Genomic DNA, 26,098 nt, shown 5'->3' on the forward strand with positions numbered 1-26,098 from the left:
TTTGCCAGGAAAGGAGCTAGGGACAATAGAGAGGGGAATAGCAGGGTACAAGTCATCTGAATGGGGAAATGGGAAAGGGAGCTCCTTAGGGAGAGAGGAGGAAGGGTAAATACAGAAGGTGGGGTAGGGTAAAGTGAAATACCAGGATATGAGTGAACTGATAGGGGCGTGGGAAAGGAAGGACTCTTTGAGGAGAGGGAGGGAAGTAAATGTAGAAGAAGCGGGTAAAATAACAATAAGGATGTCTGAAAAGGCCATGTGGAATCATATTAATTATTTACCTGAAAAATTAATACATGTAATTATGTATATAAATATCATTTATAATTTTAATGAACTTTACTCATATGGATCAAAGAGTCAAAGGCCACCTAAAAAATACTAGGCATAAGAAATTCTCTTTTGAGTTGTTGACCAGAGCTATCTAAGACACTCCCAAAATATACAGCCTATTGCTATTTCCCTTCATTGCTCCTAGAGGTGAAAGGTAAGTCCCTGTTGCTGCAGATACTATGCATTTCAGAAATAGGACTCAGAGACCCCTGAGCTGGAACTAACCTGGCTACATCCTTCCTGAGAACTAGCTTTCATGGAACCAATAGGCATCATGCAAGCTTCTAAATGAGGGGGGCAACCAACAGCTCTACCCAGCTATAACACCTATGAACTACATCAACAACCAGCATGGCACAATAACCCTAAGAGTGCAGTGGTGGTACACATACCTTGGTGGTAACCAACAGCTCTCTGATTGGACTTAAGACCTGCTCAACAAGAGAGAAACCATTCCTGGTACTGGAAACCCAGCTAACTACTAAGTGCTAGTGAGTCATGGAAAATCTACAACCACTACTTTACTAAACCAGCATAATCCCTAACAACAAACAATCTATCTGTCCTTAATCATCACAGATAAGTGTAGTCTTAAATCCTCATCAAGGAAATTTCTCTTTGCAACAGATGGAGACCTGTTGCAGGAGCGGAAGGAGCTCCTGCAACAGAGACCATTATAGAAAACCACAACTAAAGAAGGAAGGGGAATGAAAAAAAAATGTATAGCTCAATAAAAACAATTTAAAAAAGAAAACCACAACTAATCAATATACAGAATTGTGGAACCCAGTCCCAATGGATACAGTACAAAACACTCCCACAACCAAAGCTTAGGGAACTTGAAAAAGGGGTGGACAGATTGTAAGAGCCAGAGGATTAGGGGATTTGCTGTGAGACTGTGTCTCCTACTGATGTCAGAAGATATACCCATAATGTCTCACCAACATGACTGCCCAAATGTAAGCTGAACAAGGACAACTGCAGTGGACATGCTGAAGTGGAGAAGGAAAAGCCCATGAGGCCTCAGCCTTAAAAAGGACTGTAAGGCGACCAAGGAAAGCTGGAAGCAGGAGAGATGTCTTTCCAGGGAAGAGCGTACCAGTTGGCTGTCCAATGAAGAATGGTCAGTCTTGAAGACATACATGCAAGTAACATTAGATTAAGCATATTTAGGAATATCAAGGCCATGTTTGGGGATATATCTGTATATCCACTTACAGATGTGCATGCACTAGCAACTGATGAAAGCAAAGGCCATGAGCTTGAGGTATAGTGGGGAGGGGCATATGGGAGGTTTGGAGGGAAGAAAGTAAAAGGAGAAATGTTTCAATTATAATGTCAAAATTTTTTAAAAAGTTAAAAAAAAAGTCACCTTAAAAGGGTCATTATTATTATTATTATTTTTTACCATGTATGGATTTGGTTTCTTCAAAGCTTTACTAAATTATAATTGACAAATAAAAATTATATACCCTGCACTCGGGAGGCAGAGGCAGCAGGATTATGAGTTTGAGACCAGTCTGGGTCAGACCCTGTCTCAATATGTTTATTATATATGCCATGTCTGATTTTTTTGTTTTATTTTTATTTTTTTTTTTTATTTTGAGAAAAGGTAGCTCAGGCTTGCTTTGAATTCACTGTGCAATCCAGGCTGGCCTTGACTTTATGGCCATTCTCCAGTCTTAGCCTCCCCAAGAGGTGCTATTATGGGCCTGGCCAAAATAATGTCTTGATATATGTCCACATTGTGACTAACAGATTAATACGCCAGCCCTCTTCATTCTTACTTTTCTTTTGTGTGGTGGGACCCTTTAAGAGATCTATCATCGTGCCAGGAAGTGGTGGTGCACGCCTTTAATTCCAGCACTCAGGAGGCAGAGGCATGTGGATCTCTGGGAGTTCGAGGCCAGCCTGGTCTACAAGAGCTCGTTCCAGAACAGGTTCCAAAACTACAGAGAAACCCTGACTCCAAAAAACAAACAAACAAAAAAGATCTACCATTGTGATAGTTTTCATATACGCGTATTAGAAAGGTAGACTCTATTCACCCTGTCCAACGTCTCCCCCGACATTCCCATGGGTTAATCATTTTCATTCTATTGTTTCTGCTTTTGAGGTTGGCTTATTTGCTTTTCTATACATGGCTTATTTCTTAACAGTATCCTCCAGGAATTGGATTGACTTCATAGTTTAAAACTATTATACGTTCTGAGTGTTATGGCACACTCCTGTAATCTCAATACTTGGAAAACCAAGGCAAGAGAATGGCTAAGTTTGATGCCAGTTTGGGTTACATAACGAGTTCAAATCCAGTCTGAACTACATCAAGACCCTGTGTCAAGGAAATAAATAGCAAGGGGAAAAAGATTTATAAACGGAAGAGTCATTTGGGCTTATGGTTCCAGAGATACAGGAGTCTACCACCATCATGGTGGGAAGCATGGCAGCAAGCAAGCAGACATGGAGCTGGATCAACAGCTGAGAGCTAACATCTTAATCTACAAATAGGAACAGAGAGAGTTAATTTAAATGGCAGGAGTTTTTGAAACTCAAAGCCTTCCCCCAATAATATACTTCCTTTAGCAAGTCACACCTCTTGTCCTCCCCCAGTCCTCCCTGCACAGCCACCAATTGAAAACTGCCACACATGGTATCGTCTATCTTTCATTTTGTCCATATTTAGTGTGTGTGTTGGGGGTAGGGAGATGAAAAGGGATGCATCATGTTTTGTTGTACATTTTTACTGACTCTTCCTTGATAACTAATGAAGTTGAGTACTTCTTTCTCTTTTGTTAGGTTTCTGCCTGGCTAAGGGGTGGTCTTGGTTTTCCTATTGGGTCTTCTGCCTTCTTAAATAGTCTTTATGTGGGTTGTGTACATATATGCTGAGTTGAAAAAAATTTCTTCCACTCTCTAACTTTGCCCTCTTAGTCTTTAAGTGTTATCTTTTGATGAATAAACAATCCTTACATTTAATGACATCCAATGTACTTCTCCCTCCTATGATTAGTGCTTTTGTGCCTTTTAAGAAATCTGTCCCTACCCCGGGTTATGAAAGTCCTTTCTTACAGTTTTTTTCTAATTAGACCTATAATTTGACTAGAAATGGGTTTTGCGTGTTATGTGATCCAGTAGATATTTACCACTCAAGTCACTTATTTGTTGGCAAGAACCTGTGTTTTTCATTTAGGTATGTCTGCATGGTTGGGTAGACAGTGGAGTAGAGGTTCCTTGGGTTTGTGGTATTCTTTATTACTGAATAGTAATATTTATTGCCAGGCACTGTAATAAATGCTCTTATTTGCATTATGAAACTTAATCCTCAGAACAGTCTCTTGGAATAGGATGTGTGGTTACCATTTCTTCATGAATACAGAAGCGAGGGAAATGTCTTGCCAATGTCACACTACAAGTAAGAGTGGACTCAGGATTCTGTTTCTTACCATTGGGCCTCACTTCCTGCTATGTTTACATCACTGAGAAGAACCTATAGTAGGTCAGATTTGTGCTGGAATCAAGCAGCTCAGAGTTTAACTAGAGTAAGTGTTTTCCCTCAGGAAACACTTGTCTAAGTCTGATACACAGACGTAGATGGATAGGTGAAGAAAAGGAGATTGTACATTGATTTTGCATGAAATAGAAATTTATATTTCCTTTGGTGTGTGTGTTATTTTTATACTTAAGTAAAGTCACTCTTCGGAGTAACCCGTATTGAGTAGCTTTATGGTGGATATTGTCACTTTTGTTTAAAAATTCTCTTAATACAAAGCAATCAAAAGAAGCCAGAAAATGGAGTGTCCTCTCTCAAAGCCCCTCCATTCTCTGTTTCAAGCTGGCACTCCTGAAAGATGAGTGAAAATTGTAGAGGCAGCTTTATTATTTTATGATATTTATGCTTTTGTTAGAATCTTGCATTAAGGTTTGCTTGTGGGCCTTGATTTTTAAATGAATGTAGTAATTTATATTTGCAATTTCCCATGTAAGAGGTACACCAAGTACAGGAACACCTCTATACATACATAGTATTAAAAATGAAATACAAATAAGTTCAAATATTTCACATTTTCTATATTCATTTTCAGGTTGAAGGTTCGGAACAAATGTGGAAAGATGTTCACCTCAGAGATAGGGGTTGTGGAAGAATGGCTGTCAGAATTTAAGGTAATAGCAACTCTTATAATACAGTAGTTTTATTCTAGACAGAGTTTGTCTGGATTTAAATTTTAGCTTTTTTTTTTTTTTTTTTATTTTTCGAGACAGGGTTTCTCTGTGGCTTTGGAGCCTGTCCTGGAACTAGCTCTGTAGACCAGGCTGGCCTCGAACTCACAGAGATCCGCCTGCCTCTGCCTCCCGAGTGCTGGGATTAAAGGCGTGCGCCACCACCGCCCGGCAATTTTAGCGTTTTTTATATTTTATGTGACTAGGATGCTAAAGCATTGTGGAAAAAGAATGCTGTGCTGTATCATAGTAGGGAGCAATTTATGCACCATGATCTTTTATGGAGAATTAATTTCTTTCCCCCAAGTGGCTCCAAAAGCTTATTATCTGTGTATTCTCTTCCTCCCATGTGACAGTGCCATGGTCATGAATGTTGATCACCCCCAGTGATCATCAGTGATGCATCCTCAGAAATGGGGTGGGAAAAAGTGGAGCTGGGCAGAAAGCAGAGGGCAGTAAGATACTGACTTATTCTTCACCAAGGGCTCTGTCTCTAGATGGAGACTTGGGAGCTGTGTTAGGAGAGTACAATCCTTGATTCACTGGTGAAGAAGATAAGCTTGGTCTTGGCTGCCCCGTGAGCTCTTCTCTGTGGTGACTAACACTGTGGTCCTTAAATCAGCTAGTTCCTTCTCCTGACCTTGTGATCTAAACAGACTTGAAGAGATTGGGCAGCAAATGTCATTTTGATTTTGTCTTGCTGGTTAGGGACAAATTTACAATGTCATAGTGCCAGATTTTGTGGCTTGCTGCAGGGAAGGAGACTGCACAGCAGGCTCAACAGTGACATCAACAAACAGAGGGAGCATTTGGAAGGAAGGTGTTTTGGGTGACATTTAGATGAAGCCATGTTTTAGTAGGCTCAGACAATGGTAGGGCTGTGTGTAATAGGGTTACTGTCTAGTGTAGACTTGAAAGTGAACTCAGAATCCTGCCATCTTGAAAACTATGATGTTAGCATAGATTTGTAGCATGTTCAAACTTCCTGGTCTGAAGCCCTTTATCTGTGATAGAAACCAAGTCTGCTTCTCCGTGTCAGTGAGTTAGACTCTCCAGGCAAGAGGCAAATGTGTCATTCTTACTGATATGTGTTCAAGTGACAAAGTTTGGATGATCTGTGATTTTAGACAGGGCTTTTCAGTGAGCAAGAATACAATAATCACTCAAAAAAGGAGGTGTTACTACACTCCAGTTGCTAAGTGACCTGTTAACCCTTTACTGGCTTTATCTGCTTCTGTTATCCAATCCCCTGTTAACCCTATGCTGGCTTTATCTGCTTCTGTTATCCAATCCTCATGAATGCTGGATAGACTTTGTTACTTTCTTAGCTCCCTCCCCCCAGACAGGGTTTCTCTGTGTATCTTTGGCTGTCCTGGAACTAGATCTTGTAGATCAGGCTGGCTTTGAACTCACAGAGATCCACCTGCCTCTGCCTCTGAGTGCTGAGATTAAAGGTGTGCACCACCACCTCATGGCTACTTTCTTAGTTTTATTGTCACAAATTGAGTATCCTTCTTCGGATTTCCTAATTCATCATGGAGCAGTGTGGGATACTATGAAAGTACACTATACAGCACTTTTTGCAAATTTTAATATTTGAATTAAATTTTGTATGTACTTGCCTTGTGTTAGCTTTGTAAATGATCAGTCAAGGAGTTTTTAAGCCTTTCTTCTGCTTCAGAAGTCTTTATAATATTTTGCCACACACTGTTATGATTTTGGAGTGAGGGCCAGCTGATGGAATTTTTCGGATTTAACTGTTGAGTACCATTTCTTGTATAGATCATTCTTATGTCAAATGTGGAAAAGCCAGTTACTGATTCCTTAAGATGGAGCTATACACAGAACACATGTTAAATAGCAGTCATGGGGGAGGGGTAATGATTATGGCAAAAGTTTGAAAATCATGTTGCTTAAGCTGCCTTGATTTATGTCAACTTGATACAAACTATAGTCATCTGAGAGGAAGAAATCTCATTGAGAAAATACCTCCATAAGACTGTGTTGCAGACAAGCCTGTGGAACATTTTCTTAATTAGTGTCTATTGGGGCACGGACCAGTTCATTGTGGGTGGTGCCACCCCTAGGCTGATGGTCCTGGGTTCTATAAGAAAGCAGGCTGAGCAAGTCTACCTTCAAGTTCCTGCCCTGTTTGAGTTCCTGCCCTGACTTACTTTGGTGATGAACAATGCTGTGAAAGTGTCAGCCAAATAAACCCTTCTTGTGGTGTTTTATTGCATTGATAGAAATCCTGGGACAACATCTATCTGTTAATTCTTTCCCTTCTTGCCACAGTGTTCAGATACCTAGAAAATGCAGTAGGGAGGACAGAGGGGGCAGGGCAGCAGTATTGGCAGTAGTGTGTCCTGGTGTCTGAGGGAATTGAGTACTTACCTGATTAGGAAGAAGGGTTGCAAAGGTGACTTTTACCAGAGCTAGCTGGAAAGGCTGCGGTAGTAGATTAGTGCCATTGAGTAAATAAGTACATATATTAAGAATATGGGGGTTAGATTTTGTTCTGTCTGAGAAAGGCATTGTAAACCTGGAATGGGGCTTGTTGATAGGAAATCAAGGAGTGGAGTTAGACCAGAATTGGAAGACATACGGATGTGTAAAAGACATCTGATACCTTGGAAATGGTTGTGAGCCTCCCAAGTGCATTCTGGGACTCAAACTCAGGTCCCCTGGAAGATTAGCAAGTGCTCTTTACAACTGAACTATCTCTCCAGCCCCTTGCTTTTGTTTTTTGTTTATTCATTTCTAAAGAAAATCCTCTGTTTTCTGAGAGCACAACTATGGCAACATTATTGTACTTGACTGAGTGGGCTGAGAGTCAGCAGCCCAGTGAATTCTAGTAGGTGGTTTTCTTGAATAAATCATTACAGCTCAGTGAGTAGCATCAGAAAAGTTGAAGTAGGTGGTCTGTAGAGGTGACTTCAGCTCGATGATGTGCCCTGCACAGTTTGAACTCATTCTTCCACGGTCTGACTCAGCAGCCTCTGAAACCCACAGAGACCATTTGCTCCTGTAAAGCTTTAGCTAAAAATTTACAAGCAAAATAAACACATGTAAATTTTTTTTCTATTGAGCTGGGGAGATAGCTCAGGGTAGGGTGGGGGTGGGGAGTAAAGGAACTTGCCATCAAATTTGATGGCCTGCGTTAGATCCCTGGGACCCACAGAGAGGACCAACTTCCACAAGTTGTCCAGTGCACCACACACACACACACACACACACACTAAATAAATAAAAATAAGTAAATGTAAAAGTTTTTAAAAGAAATATTTTACTTGTAGAAAAGCATCCAGTGTCTGCAGTAGGTAATCTCTAGTAGTATTTCCTTGATGGACCAACATAGTAAACTAGAATTTCATGACTATTTACTATTTTCAATGGCTTATTAGTACAAAGAAATTTCAGATTGCTTTGTGTTTTTCTTAATGCTGTGTGTATATTATCTAGACTCCATTTTTTTTTTTCAGTTTTCTCATAGTCACTGAATCTCAGTATGTGGCTCAGTCCACTTCCTGTGTGAAGCCATTGAGGAGGCTGTTCTGTTTATTGATTCTTCACCCGTCTGCAGTTTTGTTCATTTCCTTCACCCAATCCAATCCCTCCTTACATGTTAAAGCCATCTGCCAAACAATACTTTAGTATGAGGCATCTGTTTTCTTAAAGAAATTGCCAGCAATAATTTCAACATAATTTGTTAAAATTTGCATCACCATTTCTGCCTTCTGAAGCATGAGGAACCTTAGCTCGTAGTTGAGAAGGCCAACAGTTCTTAAGTTCATCCTTAAAATCCATTTTTCAAAGCACCATTTGTTTTGTTTGAATTTTTATGTGTTTATTTTATGCATATGCATGTTTTATCTGCATGTATGTCGTGTACCATGTTTGTGTCTGGTACCCATAAAGGCCAGAAGAGGAAGTGGGATCCTGGGACTGGAGGTACAGACAACCATAGGAATCCATCGCAGGCAGTGCTCTTAGTGCTGAGCCATCTCTCCAGACCCGTGAGCACAGTAGTTGTCCCTTCCTTCTTAGAAAAGTGGCTCTCGTCCTTCCATGCCATGAGGTAGTAGTGGAGTTTTGAGCAGAGTATGAGAGCTGCCTCGCTGAGTTTAAAGGCATTCTTTTCTCTTTTGTCAGAAGCAGCCCCAGGACACCCTGCTTTACAGAGTTTGACTTTTCAGAAAAGAAATGTTCTTTTGTCTCTGGCTGTTTCTTTTTCTCTTTGAAAATATTTTATTTAATATTCATATGTATATGTATTTTGATCAAATCCTCCTCTTTTCTCTTCCTTCCATCCCTTCCCTATCCTTCCCTCCTTCTTTCCTAATTTCATATGCATTTTCTTTAAAAATTTTAATACCTGCTGGATCCATTTAGTACTGCTGGTATGTGTATGAATGTGGGACCATCCACTGGAGCTGCATTCCTGAAGAAAACTGACTTTCCCATACCCTAGCAGCCATCAATTGCTAATAGCTCCCCAGATGGGTGTGGGACATCACCAGCACCTCCTGTCTCTCTGCTTGGACTCAGGTTGCTTGATCTTGGGCAAATCGTGGGCAGTCCCAGCTGCTCTGAGTTGATGTGTGCAGCTGAGCTGTCGTGTCTGACAAATACTGTTTTACTGCAGACCTCCACGCCCTCTGGCTCTTACAGTCGTTATTGTAGCGTGCAGTGCTCACAAGTAGGACTATTATTGACTTTCCCCCGGTAGGATGCATAGAACATTCCAGCCCTGTGAAAGTTAGGATGCAAAGAAGAAGCTTCCAGGGTGGTACCAGCTTGATTTCTCATATCCTATTGTCTAGATGTGTAGCATCTTTAGCAGTAGGTTTTTACTCCGAGTTCTGGAGAGTGACTGTCTTAGTTAGGGTTCCTATTGCTGTGAAGAGACACCATGACCATGGAAATTCCTATAGAAAAAAAAAAACCACTTAATTGGTACTGGCTTCCAGTTCAGAGGTTCAGACCATTATCATCATGACAGGAAGCATGGTGGCGTGCAGGCAGATATAGCGCTGGAGAAGGAGCTGAGAGTTCTACATCTTGATCCAAAAGTGATGCCACACTAGGCCTAACATCAGCTTCTGAGACCCCCAAACCCACCCCCACAGTGGGACACTTTCTCCAACAAGGCCACACATAATAGAGACACTTTCTTTGAGTCTGTGGGGACTATTTTTATTCAAACCATGACAGTAACCAAGAGCAATGGCAAAACAAAAAACAAAGTCTTTATAATTTGGAGGAGGGAATTTTGAGAGAGGAATCTTACTGAATAACAACTCAGAAAGAAGCAAGGCATACCCAATATTGGGCTTTTTATTTGATAGCTAATGATCTCTAGGAGTGTCATTGTCCCCCATTATAAGACAGCTTATTTTATATATGTATATATACATATGCCTTTTAGGAAGCCTCTACAGTAGTAGGTTTCCATAAGACATTTCAAAAGTCTTTAGTGTTAGGATTGAATGAGGCAGAGGGGATGGGAGGGCAGTATGGGGAAGGATAAGTAACACTAAAAGGCTCCGAGTGTTTCACAGAAAAAATGTGTGTTCATATAGACTACACAGTAAGCTTTTTTTTCCCATTCAAATATATACACTTATTTCCCTCCTCCCAATTCCCTCCTGCTCCTCTATACCCCCTCCTCCCTCTCCCTTCCTGCTTGAGAGAGGGCAAGGAACCCTGCCCTGTGGGAAGTCCAAGGCCCTCCTTCCTACATCCAGGCCTAGGGAGCTGTGCATCCATATAGACTAGGGTCCCAAAAAGCCAGAACATGCTGTAAAAACAAGTCCCAGAGTCTTTATCAATGGCTTCTCAGTCAGCCCCCATTGTCAGTCACATTCAGAGAGTCTGGTTTGATCACATGCTCATTCAGACTCAGTCCAGCTGTATTTGGTGAGCTCCTATTAGATCAGGCAGCACACTGCCTCAGATGGTGGACCAACCCATCGCGGTCCTGACTTCCTTGCTCATCTTCTCCTTCCTTCTGCTCTTCAACTGGACCTTAGGAGCTCAGACTGTTGCTCTGATGAGGGTCTCTGTCTCTATCTCCATCTGACGCCGGATGAAGATTCTATGGTGATATTTGAGATAATCATCAGTGTGATAGTGGGGCAAGGACAGTTCAGGCGCCCTCTCCTGGGCTGTCCAAGGACCTAGCTGGGGACATCCCCATGGACACCTGGGATCCTGTCAGAATGGCTAAAATTGAAAACACCAATAATGGCCTTTGCTGGAGAGGATGTGGAGTAAGGGGAACACTCGTCCATTGTTGGTGGGAATGCAAACTTGTGCAACCACTTTGGAAATCAGTGTGGTGGTTTCTCAGGAAATTGGGAATCAGCCTACCTCAGGATCCAGAAATACCACTCTTGGGAATATACCCAATAGATGCCCAACAATACTACAAAAGCATTTGTTCGGCTATGTTCATAGCAGCATTATTTGTAATAGCCAGAACCTGGAAACAACCTAGATACCCCTCAATGTAAGAATGGATAAAGAAAGTGTGGAATATACATGCATTAGAGTACTACTCAGAGGTAAAAAAACGATGACATCTTGAATTTTGCATGCAAATGAATGGAAATAGAAAACACTATCCTGAGTGAGATAACCCAGACCCAAAAAAGATGAGTATAGTATGTACTCACTCATTTGTGGACTCTAGCCATAAACAAAGGACATTAAGCCTATAGTTCACAAGCCCAGAGAAGCCAAATAACAAGGTGAACCCAAAGAAAAACATGTATATAGATCTTCCTGGAAATTGGAAGCAAACAAGATTGCTGGGCAAAAGTTGTGAGCATGGGGTTGGGGGCAGGGGTGGGGGTGAGGTTGGAGGAAGGGGAGAGGGGGAGCGGGAAGGGAGAAGGGAAGGACTGGCAAGAGCTTGGGGGGAGTGGGAGGGTGGAGATGGAGAAAGGGCGGATATAGGAGCAGGGAAGAAGATACCTACATTAAGGGATCCATTTTAGGGCTGGCAAGACACAGTGTGCTTTGTACATATCTTCAGGCTTGTTTTACTTAGGAGAATAGAAACCTGACGCTTACTTGATTACCATCCCCTTTTATATAAATTTCTCCAGTACTGGGCTGCTTTTGATTAAATGACAGGAATGGAATGTTGCCTGGAGGCCTTTTGTTACTTGCTTTTAAAATATTGAAGAATGCCCTAATCTCTGCTTTATGTAAGCAGTGTGGTGACACTGTTGTTGTGGTGGCTGCTATTGTTCTGGGAAATGGTGGAAGGTTCCCAAATAGTTCACGCTTCATGCCATGCTGGTAAACAGAACTCTCCTGTTAAATTAGAAAAGCCTGTTCACTTACTTGTCTTTAGGCAAAATATGACCTGTTTTTAAAGACTCTGTCCAAGTGCAGCTGTGATAGTTTTATTTCTCATTCTGTCCCTCTGTGTTCTCTCAGCAGAGGTCTGAGTAGGAGGCTTGTGCTGAGTGATGGAGAGAGGATAGGACAGCTTTTCCCTCAAGGAGACCCCAGTAGTCAAATAACACTGCTATAAAAAATGGTGCAGTTTAGTTTTATGTGTATACTTTTGCACACTAAAGCTATGTTTCCTAGCCATAACCCACATTAAATCATGATTTAATTTGGTTATGGGATATATGAGAAATAGTTTATGTCTGAGATGGCTGTTAGGAATATCTTGATGTTATGTCTGCTGCGGGATTAGCACCAACTGATTGAGTGGTGAGTGAGTGAGTGAGTGAGTGAGTGAGTGAGTGAGTGAGTGAGTGAGTGAGTGAGTGAAGGAGCTTGGATGGAAGCAATGATTGGGAGACAGATACTGCTAATGAGCTATGCTCTGAAAGATAAGTTTTTAGTATTGCTAGAATTTTTTTCAGTTTTATATGCTGCTTTTCACCCACAGTTATATGAGTTACAGCTGAGAGTGTCTCTCTTTCTAGCCCTCTCTCTTCTCTGTAGGCTCCATGTCTGGAGCAGCTAGAAGTCTGTGACTGTATCTTAAGTGGCATTAGGAAAACTAATTTGTGGTAGTACAGTTCTGTGGTCTCCAGTTCCTGGTGTCTAGGCCGTCTGCCCAACCCATATTGTGGACTCACCACTGAGAGTCGCATGGAGTATTTGGATCAGGTGGCCTGTGGTTTACAGGTTAGAGACATTAGATACTCTTGTAACAAGAAGCAATGTCATACATAGGTCTAAGGAGATCCATCACTCCTGAAGCTTCAAAGACAGAGCTCTAGTTTTACGTGTTTTTCAGTATTGTTTCTAATCTAAAAATAATATAATTAAAGTGAAGTTTTTTTGTTTGTATGTTTTTAAGTGTGTGGGCTGCATGCATGTGTTTATGAGTGTTTGCATGTGTGTGGGTGCTCTTGCACATGTGCGCTTGCATGTGTAGGCCCACAGTTGACGTTGAGTGTCCTCCTTGATTACTCTGCATTTAACCTATTGACACAGGGTCTCTCAGTGGAACACAGAGCCCACCAGTTGGCTAGTCTAGCAAGCCAGCTTTCCCTGGTGATGCCCTGTCTCTGCCTCCAGAGTACTGGCGTTACCATGACGGTCCTTGCTTTTAAGTGGGTTCTGGGGATCCTACTTCTGCTTTCCACGTTTATGCAGCCCTTTATTTGTGCACTGAGCCATTACCCTATTCCCAGTGGTGAAGTTCCCATAGTGATTTATCTTGTTGCTAATAAGAGAATAAAGTATATGTTTTGGAATTTGTTGTTGAGTTATAATTCATATCACATAAAATCCACTATCTTAAATGAGAATGAAGTATTGGTTTTATTTATTTATTTTTGTTCTTGTTCTATTGATATATTTATAATATTGCACCAAACACCAGCATGGGATTCCAGAAACTCCATGCCTATTAGACATTCTTTCTCAGTCTCCCTCTCCCACCTCCAGTCTGTGTAATAACCAATAGATAATATTTTCTTTTTATGAATTTGTCTGCTTTAGAACTTCACAAAAATAAAAGCTGTTCTTTTAAATTTGTTTAGACACTCCCAGAAACATCTTTGCCAAATTATGCCACAAATTTGAAAGACAAGAGTTCTTTAGTTTCATCTCTCTATAAAGTTATCCAGGAGCCACAAAGTGAGGTAAGTGCTTTACAGTTTGTATTAATATTCAGTTGATTATTTTATTTAATTATGCAATATAGCATATATTATGTGAAGTAAAAAAATGTATATGTTTTCAAAACAAGAATAAAATGCCCAAAACTAGAATCCTTACTATATACCCCAGTCCATCTTTCTCAGCACTTCTCTCTGTGTGTCTCTGACTCTCCATAGCCTTGAGAAGTCTAGGTCACTGCATTAATTTTTTTTATTCAGCAAGTATTTTGTATCTATTATGAGTCATTTCCGTGGTGGATATTAGAACTCTAAGATCCATGATGGGAGATCTTTATCCTGAGAGAGATAAGCAGAAGAGACTAAGCAACCATTCTTAATTGATACTGTGGTTTATATGTTTGTTTCCTCTAAAACTCATCTGAAAGCTTGCCATCATAACAAATATTTACAAAATGGGCTTGGGATATGGTTCAATGGTGGAGCTCTTGGCCTAGCATACACTAGGTTCTGGGTTCAGTTCTCAGCATAAAGAGTGGGAGGAAAGACTGGAACAGTTTTGGGGTTGGTGCTATTCTTAAGGTGAGTGGGCCTTCTTAGCTTTTTTGCCCTTCTGTCTTGTTGTGAAGTGACACATACAGAAAAGAGTCTCTTGGACTTGGACTGCCCAGTCTGCAGATCTGTGAATGAGTGCATTCTTTATAAATTACCTGGTGTCATAGCAACAACAAAACAAAACAAAAAATAGGCCGTGGACAAATACAGGTTTTCTATGTGGCAAATCAAACAAGCACTCCTAGTGGCAGTGAAGGATCGGGAGGCTGGGGAAGTATTGTGGATGGCAGTTAAGTCTGGCTAGAGAGTCAGCACTGGGGGACATTGGATGCGGATGAGTTGCGTGATACCTCTTGTTTTTGAGTTTATGAAAGATTCTAATAGGTTGAAAATCAATTTCAGTGTCTCTGTCTCTCTCTCTCCCTGTGTCTCTCTGCCTCTTTCTTGGCAGGGTCTTATTTTGTAGCTCCGACGGTCTGGGAACTTACTATGTAGACGAGGCTGGCCTCAAACTCATGGAGATCCATCTGCCTTTGCCTCCCGAGCATTGGCATTGCTCTAAATAGATTAGATTACCTCTAATCTATTTACATCAATGGTCCCTTCAAGGGAAAAAAAATTAAATAAGCCCATCTTCTAATAGAAAACAATTACAGTCATGACATAAAGCACTACGCCGATGTTGTCTGAATTTCCAAAGGTGTTAGTCATTCATCATTGTCTAATTAATCTTTAAATGAATGTTTAATAAATGAACTAAAAACAAAATTTATTGTGTTTGTTCTTGTTTGTTTATCATTAATGAGAATTTGGCTCTGCTCAAGGTCTTTCTGGAAATGCTTGGTTAAATTCTATAAAAATGTAACACCTGAAATGGTGGGTTGTTAGCTTATCAAATAAATGGTTACTAAGGAGAAGCTTACACTGATTTTCTACAAATATTGACTTCAGCAGTGCATAGAGCAGTGACTGACACTGATTTTAGGAAGGTTTTGGTTGAGACTTTAGCTTTTGAAAGTACAGATACAGAATGTCAGAAAGCCACAAGGCCTTTAAAAACTCAGAGAGCTCCTCTAAAGGGGTGAATGCTGTGGAAAGCCTTGCAGCTACCATAGCTTCATTTAACCCTGTAAATAATTTTAATAAGTTCTTATTCTAGTCATTGTTATACTTATTTTTACTATAATAGTTTTACTGGCTTTTGAATATATTCTGACTTATGCACATAAGACTATGAGACAGGCTGGCGATGGTGGCGCACGCCTTTAATCCCAGCACTCGGGAGGCAGAGACAGGCGGATCTCTGTGAATTCGAGACCAGCCTGGTCTACAGAGCTAGTGCCAGGACAGGCTCCAAAGCTACAGAGAAACCCTGTCTCGAAAAACCAAAAAAAAAAAAAAAAGACTATGAGACAGCACAAAAGAGAAAAGACTGTCTTCGCTACGTGGCTGCATAATCGTCAACATAATTAATATATCTTAAACAAAAGGGGGAAATGTGGGAATTTAGCAGAGTCATTGTATCTAGGGTAAACATCAGAGTGAACAGCTAGTTTCTAGAAGTCCTTTGACCTTGAGAATCCTTTCGGAAAACAGTGATTGTTTTCTGTGATTTCTAGGTTTGTTTCACTGAAGGGGCCCTGCAGTCATCCCATGACTTTGGTCACAAGATGCCGATGTATGTGGGAGTGTCATATATCAATCTGTTGATTTCATTGGTTAATTAAATAAAGAAACTGCTTGCCCTGATAGGTTAAAACATAGGTGGGAGAAGTAAACAGGGGGAAGATGGGAGGAGTAAACAGAATGGAATGCTGGGAGGAAGAGGAAGTGAGCTCAGACCCGACAGCTCTGCTCTCTGGAGCAGAGGCCCTGCTTCGCTCTCCCAGGTAGCTCCGACCCAGGATGGACGTAGGCTAGAATCTTCCGGGTAAACACACCTTGGGGTGCTTACACACATTATTAGAAATGGGCTAGTCCAGGTGCGAGAGTTAGCCAAGAAGAGGCTAGATATAATGGGCAAGCAGTGTTTAAAAGAATACAATTTGTGTGTTGTTATTTCGGGCATGAGCTAGCAGGCGGCTGGGGTGCTGGGGACGAAGCCCCTCCGCTCCTATTTCAACAGATGCCTCAGGCACACATGAGGCTCTTGTATCATTGTGTATTGCAAATGATACATAATGAAGGACTAGAGTCATAGGGCATGTGATGCTCTCCTTTAGTCAGGCATGTAAGTTAAGTTTAGGGACCTTGCTATGAATTATTCCCATTATTTGGGGAAAAAAAAGTTCCTACAAAGGGACCTTTAATATTGAGTTGTGTAACATACTGCAGAGTTCAGTCCTTCATGGATCCATGGGCCTTTAAAACAAGACTATACAGTCTGTTGAGTCAGATGGAGGGAGTGTAGAATAGCCCAGATTCTAGTTATTATGCTGTGGAATGTACTGTAAATGAGATGCTAGTGGGTGTAAGGATTTCCTGCAAGCCGCAGACTTCATCTGGAATAATGTAATCCAACAACTATGTTCACCTTGTCTTCTCTTTGCCCCAGTGTCTTTCCTCTTCTTTTCTGAGGTGGGGTTTCATGTTGCCTAGGGATCCTTGACTGCAGTCCTCAGCCTCCAAAGAACTCAGGCTGGATTGTTACCATATCTGGATTGCCCATTTTCTTGAAGGATTTTGCTCTTAAAAATATATATTTCTTTTAATTTTTATATTATAATACAATTACATCATTTCCCTTTCCCCTTCCTCCCTCTAAACCTTCCCATATACACCTCCTTGCTCCTTTTCCAATGTGTAGCCTCTTCTTCTTGTTAATCGTTACATGTGTGTGTGTGTGTGTCACGTATTTTTCCCTAAATACATAAGTACAGCCTGCTCAGTCTTTATAATGTTACTTGCATGCATGTTTTGGGGACTGACTGTTTGGTATTGAATAACTAATTTGTGCGTTCTTTCCTGAGGAGGACTATCAGAAAACCACAACCAATCAAAATGCAGAATTGTGGAGCACAGTCCTGGTGGCTACAACTATAAAACACTCCTGAACTAAGACTTAGGGGACATTGTGGAAGAGGGGGCAGAACAAGGAATAGGAGTTTGCCGTGAGGTTGTGTCTCCTAGTGATGTCAAAGCTACAGCCATGAGTCTCACCAACATAACTGCCTAAACGTGAGCAGAACAAGGACACTGACAGACTGCTAGAATGGAAGGGGAAATTCCGGGAAACCCCAGCCGTACACAGCTGAGGTCTGGGTACAAGCTGGGAGTGGTGACTTAGGCTGTTAGCTCAGCACTTGGGAGATGGAGGCAGAAGTATTGTGAGTTCAAGACCTGAGCTACATAGCCAGACTTAAAAAAAAGAAAGTGAAAACTTGTTTGAAGTTCTCTTTGTCTTTGATTTAGAATCATTTCACCAAATAAAATAAATATAACTATATATGTTTTTGAACAATTAGACATTACTGATCACTTACTCATTGGCATTTTAAAAGGCTTGAAATATGTTTCTGCCCCTTGGGTTTTGACCAGCTGCTGTGGAAAGAGTTTGTAGGGCCAGTTTCTGTTTAGCTGTTTTAGTTTAGAGCATCCCTTTTATTTGAGTAAGGGATTCAGCTCCAACAGGTCAGAGGACCGAGGACTTCTCCGTTCACTCTTCAGAACACTCTGGCTATTAATAGTCACCTGGTCTGCTTCATGGGTGGCATACATGGCACGGCGCTTATGAGGCGCCACACAACCTGGCCTGCACTCCGCTCAGGGCGCCTGCCTACCCCACACCCCACCCACACCCCACCCCTGCCACTCTCTGTGACAGTTTTAAAATGTCCCTCTTGGTTTCTGTTTGTGTTGCTGGTCACTAGGAACACTATGAGGATGCTCCTCGGCCCATGGCCCTTAGAAACACCTGTGTAGGACATTCTTCACATAAGCTTGTTTGCTTTGATTTTCATTAATGTGGGTGAAGATGGCATGTGTCCTGTATTGTTACATTTATAACTTAGTCCTTCAAATGTATTTTGAAGTGCTTCTGAAACGTAATAGTAATTGACTTTAATGGTGTTACTTCCTGTTTGCTTTTTGGAGTAGTTTGTCTTTATTTGGAAATATTCCCAAGGAGTTGATACTGTCTTTTGGTAATTCTGAAATTCAGGATAGACATTGAATCTGTTGCTATTTGAGGCCTGGCAAGTTTATCATTTGGATTTTATGAATGGAATTTTTTCATTATTTAGTTGGCAATTATTTATTGAATTGGCATACTGATGGGCAAGAAAAAAATAGATCAAATTCCTGATCTTATAAAGAGAATTTATGTTTCAGTAGGTGAGATAGAAATGAAGTGGATACTGAATGTTTGGTGGTATTAGTAAAGCAGAGGGGGGAAGTATATGGTGAGACTAAGGTATTGACTTAAGCAAGAAAGAAGGGTACTGTTAACTGCCAGTACCTGAATAGCGAGCTTCCGACTTTCTGAGTCCTTTTCCTACTGCATCATCAGGAAATATCTGATAAAAATTTCGTGAACTTGATTCTTTCCTTACTTAGTTAGGAACATTTCTTAGTTCCGAGAGAACATTTTGTGCCCTAGTTCTATATCTAGACATATCTCTTAACACACAAATTTCTTACTTATTAGCGGATGTCGTAAAAGTCTCATTGTAACTCAGTTGTTTTAGGACTCAGTACTCTCTTTCATTGTTTCCACAGTAATGAGTTCTATGATAACGTTTCCATAGATGTATACAGTATGCTCATCCTTGCCATTCTCTCTATTGCTTTTCTGAATCTCTCCTTCCTTCCTCATCTATTTCTCCAAAGCCCCTCCCCCTTACGTTCAAGTTCTTTGTTTCTCCCAAATCCCACATATGAAAGGAAGCTCCCTTGGCCATCTGTTTATTTCCTTAATTTTGTTCTTTGTGGTTGAGTAAAGCTCCATTTTCTATGTACATCACACTTCTTTAGCCTTTTCTATTGATGCTGCAGCACCTAGACTGAGTCCATAATTGTGAATAGTGCTGTGGTAAACATGGGTCTGCAGGTGTCTTTATCATAAGCTGACTCGGATTCCTTCTGGTATACACCCAGAAGTGAGAGAGCTGGACCATATCATACTTCTGTTTTTAATATTTCTTTTTCTTTTCTTAATAACCCATGTCCTTGTTCATGGTAAGTGCATTACTACTAAGACATACAATTCTAGCCAGAACTCAGGATGTATTTTAAAACAGATGGGGGATATATGATGATTGGGTCATTTAGGAGGCTGAGGAGATAGTTTGTAAAGTGCTCCCCATGCAAGCATGAGGACCTGAGCATGCCCCCTAGAACCTATGGAAAACTTGGAATGGTGGTACATGCTTGTAATCCCGGTAGAGACAGGTGGATCCCTGGGGCTTGGCCATCCAGCTCAGCCTAATTTACAAGCTGTAGGTTAGTAACCAAGGTCAAAACCCAAGGTAGATGCCACCTAAAGAACAACAGTTGAGGTTCACCTTTGCCCTACGTGCACAAGTTATTTAATACTTGTACTTGAGGTACAGGCTTATCTGAACAGTTCTTTAGTAGCCTAATGACAAAGCGTCCATGGAGAAATATATTCCAAAGTGTACCTGAGCCGTTAGCAATCCAACATGTTCAATTGCATGCCTAAAATATATTCAAGTTAAGTATTTCTATATTTCTCACATTATATATTATTATTTTCTAACATTTGTAAGAGTCAGAAGATCTGACTCCTTTCTGGCTCTTGTGAATGTTGCTGTCTGTCATGGTAGAGAGCCTTTCTGTCTCCATTTCCTTATATGAACAACGTGGCTAATCATATTCTACTTACAGAGTAATGGAAATTGATGTTTCTGTATGAATAGTATTTTGCAGGCTGTAAAACATCAAACAGATGTTGGTATTTATCTGTATTGGCTTCAAATGCATAATTTTATTTAATCTTTTTGCAGCATGATTTTTTTTCTTCTCTTTAAATCTGTCTTCATTTAATTCTGCTTTCATCAAGCAAAAATCCTTTCAATTTGGAATCTGAAACTGGTTAAAAGACTTTGAGTGTGTTTTGATTAAAATTGATTATGTGTTCTTACAGAGTGTCTTGAATTAATTTTTTTTAGCAAGGTTCATAATTGCAAATACTTGTTAAACTTAACCAAGCTTCATGAATTGAAGCTTGCTTAGGGATTTGGAACTATGAGTGTTGGGCCACAGTGCAGAGTCACTTAGGGCTTTTGTTTTGTTTTAGGCAATCTTACCTTTTACTTTCTAACCACCATTGTGATATGGGAAAAAAATATCCCTTATGGAAGAGTAGCTGTCAGAAGGTGGATGTGTTTGACTTAATACTTCATTTACTTATTAGTCTATTTGGACTCAAAATTTATACTGTTCATTGATTTCTCTTTATTAGTAATAGAAATACGCTAGATAGCTTGTTTTAATTTGTTATCTGCTGTTGAAATACATAGTTTGTTCAAGTTTCCTTGAAAAACAGTACCTTGTGAATCTCCTGACACATTTGATCATGATTTGTGCTTGATCCAGTGTATGACTTAAAGTAGCACTTGAGAGTCATGAGTCTCTTAACTTGCTTTTCTGATTTTTAAAAGTCTTTATAATAAAGGTATAGTTAGCTCTGCTAACAATGTAATTGGGAGTATAGTGGGAAAGAAAAAAGCTGTAGACGATTCTAACTTACATACAAAAGTTGCACACATGGGAATAAGCAGTGTGCCAGGATTCCTGTCCTCTTTCTTCTGCCCTGTAGATAATCCCTTATATGTTGGCTTTCCATTTACTAAGAAAGGCGTCAAGGAAGAGACTCCCTATAGCTTAGCTGAGAGGTAGTGTGCCATGACTTGAGGAAGAGGACTTGTTGAGAGCTGTAGAGCATCTTGCTGATGTGTCACACTGTCCCTCCACTAGAATTTAAAGCTTTCTGAAATAGCTGGGCAGTGACAAGCTTTGCTTCAGGAAAATTAAAATATTTGTGTATTTCAGAATTAAGCATTTCGAGAAACCTTCTGTATTCATACAGTGGTGTCATTCACATACAGTCCAGTTCTTATTTACATATCATCTCTTCCAGTTGCTAGAGCCTGTGTGTCACCAGCTCTTTGAGTTCTACCGCAGTGGGGAGGAGCAGCTACTGCGGTTCACCCTGCAGTTCCTCCCAGAGCTGATCTGGTGCTACCTTGCCGTGTCGGCCAGCAGAAATGTACATAGCAGCGGCTGCATCGAGGCCCTTCTTCTAGGGGTTTACAACCTGGTTTGTATTGGTGGATTAACAAAATGCTTTTTGAAAAACCGATTTTCATTTTAGTAAAACCACTATTTGTGTAAGAAAAAAAAAAAGACTATGGGGTATGGTGACGCATGCCTTTTGTTCTAGTACTTGGGAAATGGATCTGCCTGAGTTTGAGATCAGTCTAGTCTACAGAGTGAGTTCCAGTACAGAAAAAAGAGAGAAAGCAAAAGAAAGAAAGAAAAAGAAAAAAGAACCTAATAGTATTGGTGCATCCCTATAATTATCTAAATAAACTTGTATGCGTTAAGCTGAAACCCAGAACTGTGTTCTCTCATAGAGAGAGATAGTACAGCAACAGCAACAACAGTACCACCACTGGGGTTTATTTCACTTTGTTTTGAGGCATCATCATATCCCTGGCAGGCCTGGAACTTGCTACATAGAGCAGGCTGTCCTTAAGCTCACAGAGATCTACCTGTCTCTGATTTTCAAGTCAGAGATGGGATTAAAGGCCTGCGTTGTCATGCCTAGCTACTGCTATTGTATTTAAACTTTTTTATTTATGGCATGTTTATCTGTAAGTGGTTTTTTTTTTTTTTAACCTTCACAAAAAAAGTGAGTAGCAAGACCTGAGACTCACTGGTCACACTCTGTAAGTCTCTACTGTCTCTGAGCACGTGTGTTCTGTTTCCAGTGTGTGCCATTCCTAGCTTGAGCATTCATTATGAGATGGCATGCTGGCTTCTTTACAGTCTGTGTTCTTTAAGATGGAAGAGAAGGGCGAGGTCCTTCTGGAGACACACCTCATGTTTAATTAACTCAGAGAATAAAACTTGCTGGTAAAAAAAAAAAATCACTATGCTATCCATGCCACAGCTATTCTGAAAACCACGGAGCTTTAATTTATTTGGGTTTTGTCTATGCTGAACTGCAAGTCTCTGCTCTGTTTTTGTTTTTAAACTGCAGCAGTGTAAATGTAGTTGCTGATGCTAGTGGTTACTTAATAGGTGGATCACCAATGTTAAAGATTGAACTGACTCTAAAATACCTTTTATTCTGGTCTTTTAAAAATTGGCTTAGAGGGAAGAAAGGGGAGGGTGAAATGTAATTAATATTATAATCTCAAAAAAATTAAACCTGAAAAAATTGTCCTAATAACTTAATTTTATTTTTAAGATGTTATGTGTTAAAGGTGACTATTTTAAGATATTTTCTTTTACTTTTGTAGGAAATAGTTGACAAACAGGGACATAGTAAAGTACTGAGTTTTACAATTCCATCTTTATCCAAGCCATCTGTATATCATGAAGTAAGTAGCTTTTTATCAAAGTATATTTATTGGATCCTACTCTGACAGTCCCATAAGATAGGGTTACATGTGCATAAAGGTGAATTATTAGTAGTTCAAAAGGTATTAATTAGCACCATACAGGATGTATACTGTCCCCAAAATAACAAGTCAAAATTACTAAGTGGTTAACTAAGATCGGATCATGAGAGCCTTACTGAAAATGCTATTTTATCTTTGTATAACGCGGAAGACTCATCTCTCATCTTAGTTTGTGTGCATGTGGAGGTGGTTAGACAGTTTGTGTGCTCCAGGATAGAATTTGGAAATTAAACTTAGTGTTTTTAATTTTAATTAATGAAAATATGAAAGCATTTTTAATTTTCATTAAACCTTGGGGTGGAAATGTGATGGCAGTCTAACTATTCCTACACTATATGGTGCTCCTAGTAGGCACTCTCCATGCTTTGGGTATTCTGAATGTCACATCTAACAGAACAGCATCTTTTCTTTAGCCTTCCAGCATTGGGTCTATGGCCCTGACTGAGAGTGCACTGTCCCAGCATGGCTTGTCAAAAGTAGTGTACAGTGGGCCCCATCCTCAGAGGGAGATGCTGACAGCACAGAACAGGTGAGAGCCAACCTTTCAAAACCATTGCAGTACACTTATAGTGTTTAATGAGTTATATGTAACTGTGATGTGGGTATTGAATCATTTTATAGACGAGCCACACATATCTACTAGATTTGTCCTTGTACTTTGCTCCAGATTATCTGGAACACTGAGTTTTTATGGTGTATAATTGTTACTTGCAAAGACTTCTTTTCCTTTGAGTTTTCCTTATTATGCTAGCTATATGTAAGTCTGGTTCTGTTACATAGTATCTGTTAACACTCTTTTGACTTGTCTTTAGGTTCGAAGTGCTGACATTCCTTTTGTTGTGTTACAATGCTGCCTTAACCTATATGCCCAGTGTTTCTCTGCAATCACTGTGTCAGATTTGTTCAAGGTAATTAAACTCCTATTTTTCTAATACTGGAGTATATGAATGTAGGACTGCTTAGGTTTGTTGCAAGCCTAAGTTATTTTTGTTTTGAGAAATTGTTTGTTTAACAATTATACAGTGGGCTGTATACAGTGTATACAATTAACAATATATACAGTGGGCTGAACTGTATATTGAATTATATACAGTTCAGCCCACTCAGCACATAGAAGGTAGCTTAGCTACCAAACATCACAGTGATGAATATCCAACTGAGTAATGTTTGGAAGGAATATTAAATCATAGGGGTTATATTATATACATTACATTTAAAATGATGGCATGGTCATAACCTTTTAATTTGTGGAATGTCATTGGGTAATCCTTCTCATCTTATTTTTTGTTGTTGTTGTTGTTTGTTGTGTTCTAGTTTGGTTCAAAAAATAAGAGAAACATGGCATTGCGTTTTTCTTCCTTTAAAAAAATAGAGCTAAATTTTTTGTTGAATAAATTATAAAATTTGAAGTATATTATACAAACATTAAAAATCTTGATTTAAGAGTTTTTTAAGCATTTGAACATTTAATAGCATATGTGGTATGGTATGTTACAGCTCTTATATTTGCTAAATATGATTAGAATGATAATACTTCACTTTATTGGGAGCATTATGAAATAATTTTTATTATCCTTTGTGATATTCCACAATTTTCTAGTTTTCTATGATTAACATTTTAAAACAATAAACAAAACAGAAAAGACTGAGAATTTTTTACCTTTTACAGGTCAAGAAAATAAGACAAATTATATAGTTAAGGAAGTTAGATGGAGATTATATTTGAGTAATGTATTTAGTAAAAAAAAAAAAAAAAAAAAACAACTAGCCAGAGGGAGGGCATATCGGTTTCCTTTTCTCATCGCCCTGAGAAAATACTGACAAAAGCAACTTAAGCAGAGAAGAGTTTGTTTCAGCTCACACACTCAGAATACACTCCCTTCTGACTGAAGGCCTGGTGTTTCCGCTCACACACTCAGAATCACTCCTTCCTGACCGAAGGCCTGGCATTGAGAGACTTGCTGTGGGCTGGCTGCCTCGTGAGGAAGCAGAGAGAGGTGAAGGCTGGTCCTTGTGTACTGACTCCTTTTCACTGCAGAACCTCACCCATGAGAGAGTACTGCCCGTGCCGGGGCTAGTGTTCCCTCCCAGAGTTAAACCCCTCTGAAAGCACCCTCACAGAAGCACCCAGAACACCGTTTCCTGGGCGACTCCAAATCCTCAGGCACAGTGTAAAGTAAATATGTTCTGAGGAGCCCTGTGACCTTGCACTGCTTCCACCTTGGGCAAGGGAGTCAGTTGGTTTCATTACTTCTTAATTTAGTAACAGATGTCAGAAGAATAAAAGAGGATGCTGGGAATTGAATTCCTCTGAAGGGAGGGTCAAGCTTTCCAGAGGCCCTTTGCTCCCCACCCCCAACTTTGGGCACTTGGTGTGGGAAGTGAGAGAGCAGAGATAGGGTGGTCCAGAGATTTACCTGCCTTCGCTTTCCACTTGCTGGGATTAAAGGTATGTATCACTGTGTCTAGCAGGAGCACTAAAATATTTTATCTGTCTGAAATATATTATGGATATTTCATGAAAGTAGAATCTGGATTATAGTAAATTTTCTGATCCTGCAGTTTGCACCAAGAGCTTAATCAGGAATTAAAGATTATTCTAAAGATATTAGTGACAATATCCATGTAATGTCCCCACAATTTTTGATAATTGAATTAATCAAAGTTAGTAAACCAACCAGAGAGTGTGATTTATCAGCTGCATACATCTCCTGTCCTTGTCTTTACAAGCTTTTCCCAGTCTAACATAGTCAGGGAAATGTTATAGGAAAATGTTCTGTTTGGGAGATTGCTTTATAGATACTAGATTTGTTAATTTTATTATTGGCTCATAAATATTAGAAAACCATCATAAAAATATGTTTATTTTGGTCTTTCCAGAATCTGTGTCTGTGGATATCCTCGACAACATGTAAGAAAATACAAAGGTGTAAGTAACAGAATACCAATTTCATCCGGATTCATGGTGCAGATGCTAACAGGAGTCTATTTTGCCTTGTAAGTGTGTCTCATATACAAAGCACACTGTTGGTTCTTTGTAACTTACCAGTCTGTTTCTATAGCAGTGTAATCTCATTAAATAAAAAAAAAAAAATCATCTTTTTTTTTCTTCTTCTTTTATTTTGAGACAAAGTTTTTCTGTGAAACAGTCCTGGCTGTCCTGGAACTTGATTTGTAGACCAGGCTGGCCTCAAACTCATAGAAATCTGAGTGCCTCTGTCTACTGAGTGCTGGAGTTATAGATAA

General features: G+C 39.9%; 1 protein-coding gene across 2 annotated transcripts in view; it reads left to right on the forward strand.

Moving 5' to 3' along the window:
• Positions 1–26,098, forward strand: part of Hycc1 (hyccin PI4KA lipid kinase complex subunit 1) — a 73,699-nt gene that overhangs the window by 24,217 nt on the left and 23,384 nt on the right. For both annotated transcript variants that reach the window (XM_050126602.1, XM_050126604.1), the window contains exons 2-8: positions 4,416–4,494; positions 13,572–13,673; positions 21,304–21,483; positions 22,691–22,771; positions 23,266–23,381; positions 23,665–23,760; positions 25,733–25,849. In XM_050126602.1, coding sequence (XP_049982559.1) covers positions 4,444–4,494; positions 13,572–13,673; positions 21,304–21,483; positions 22,691–22,771; positions 23,266–23,381; positions 23,665–23,760; positions 25,733–25,849 — 743 coding nt within the window. In that variant the 5' untranslated portion in view covers positions 4,416–4,443. The remainder of the gene's footprint in view (positions 1–4,415; positions 4,495–13,571; positions 13,674–21,303; positions 21,484–22,690; positions 22,772–23,265; positions 23,382–23,664; positions 23,761–25,732; positions 25,850–26,098) is intronic.

Source organism: Alexandromys fortis, unplaced genomic scaffold (genome assembly GCF_014885135.2).
Source record: "Alexandromys fortis isolate MF-2015 unplaced genomic scaffold, M_Fortis_MF-2015_v1.1 scaffold_245, whole genome shotgun sequence".
NCBI classification, from domain to species: Eukaryota; Metazoa; Chordata; class Mammalia; order Rodentia; family Cricetidae; genus Alexandromys; species Alexandromys fortis.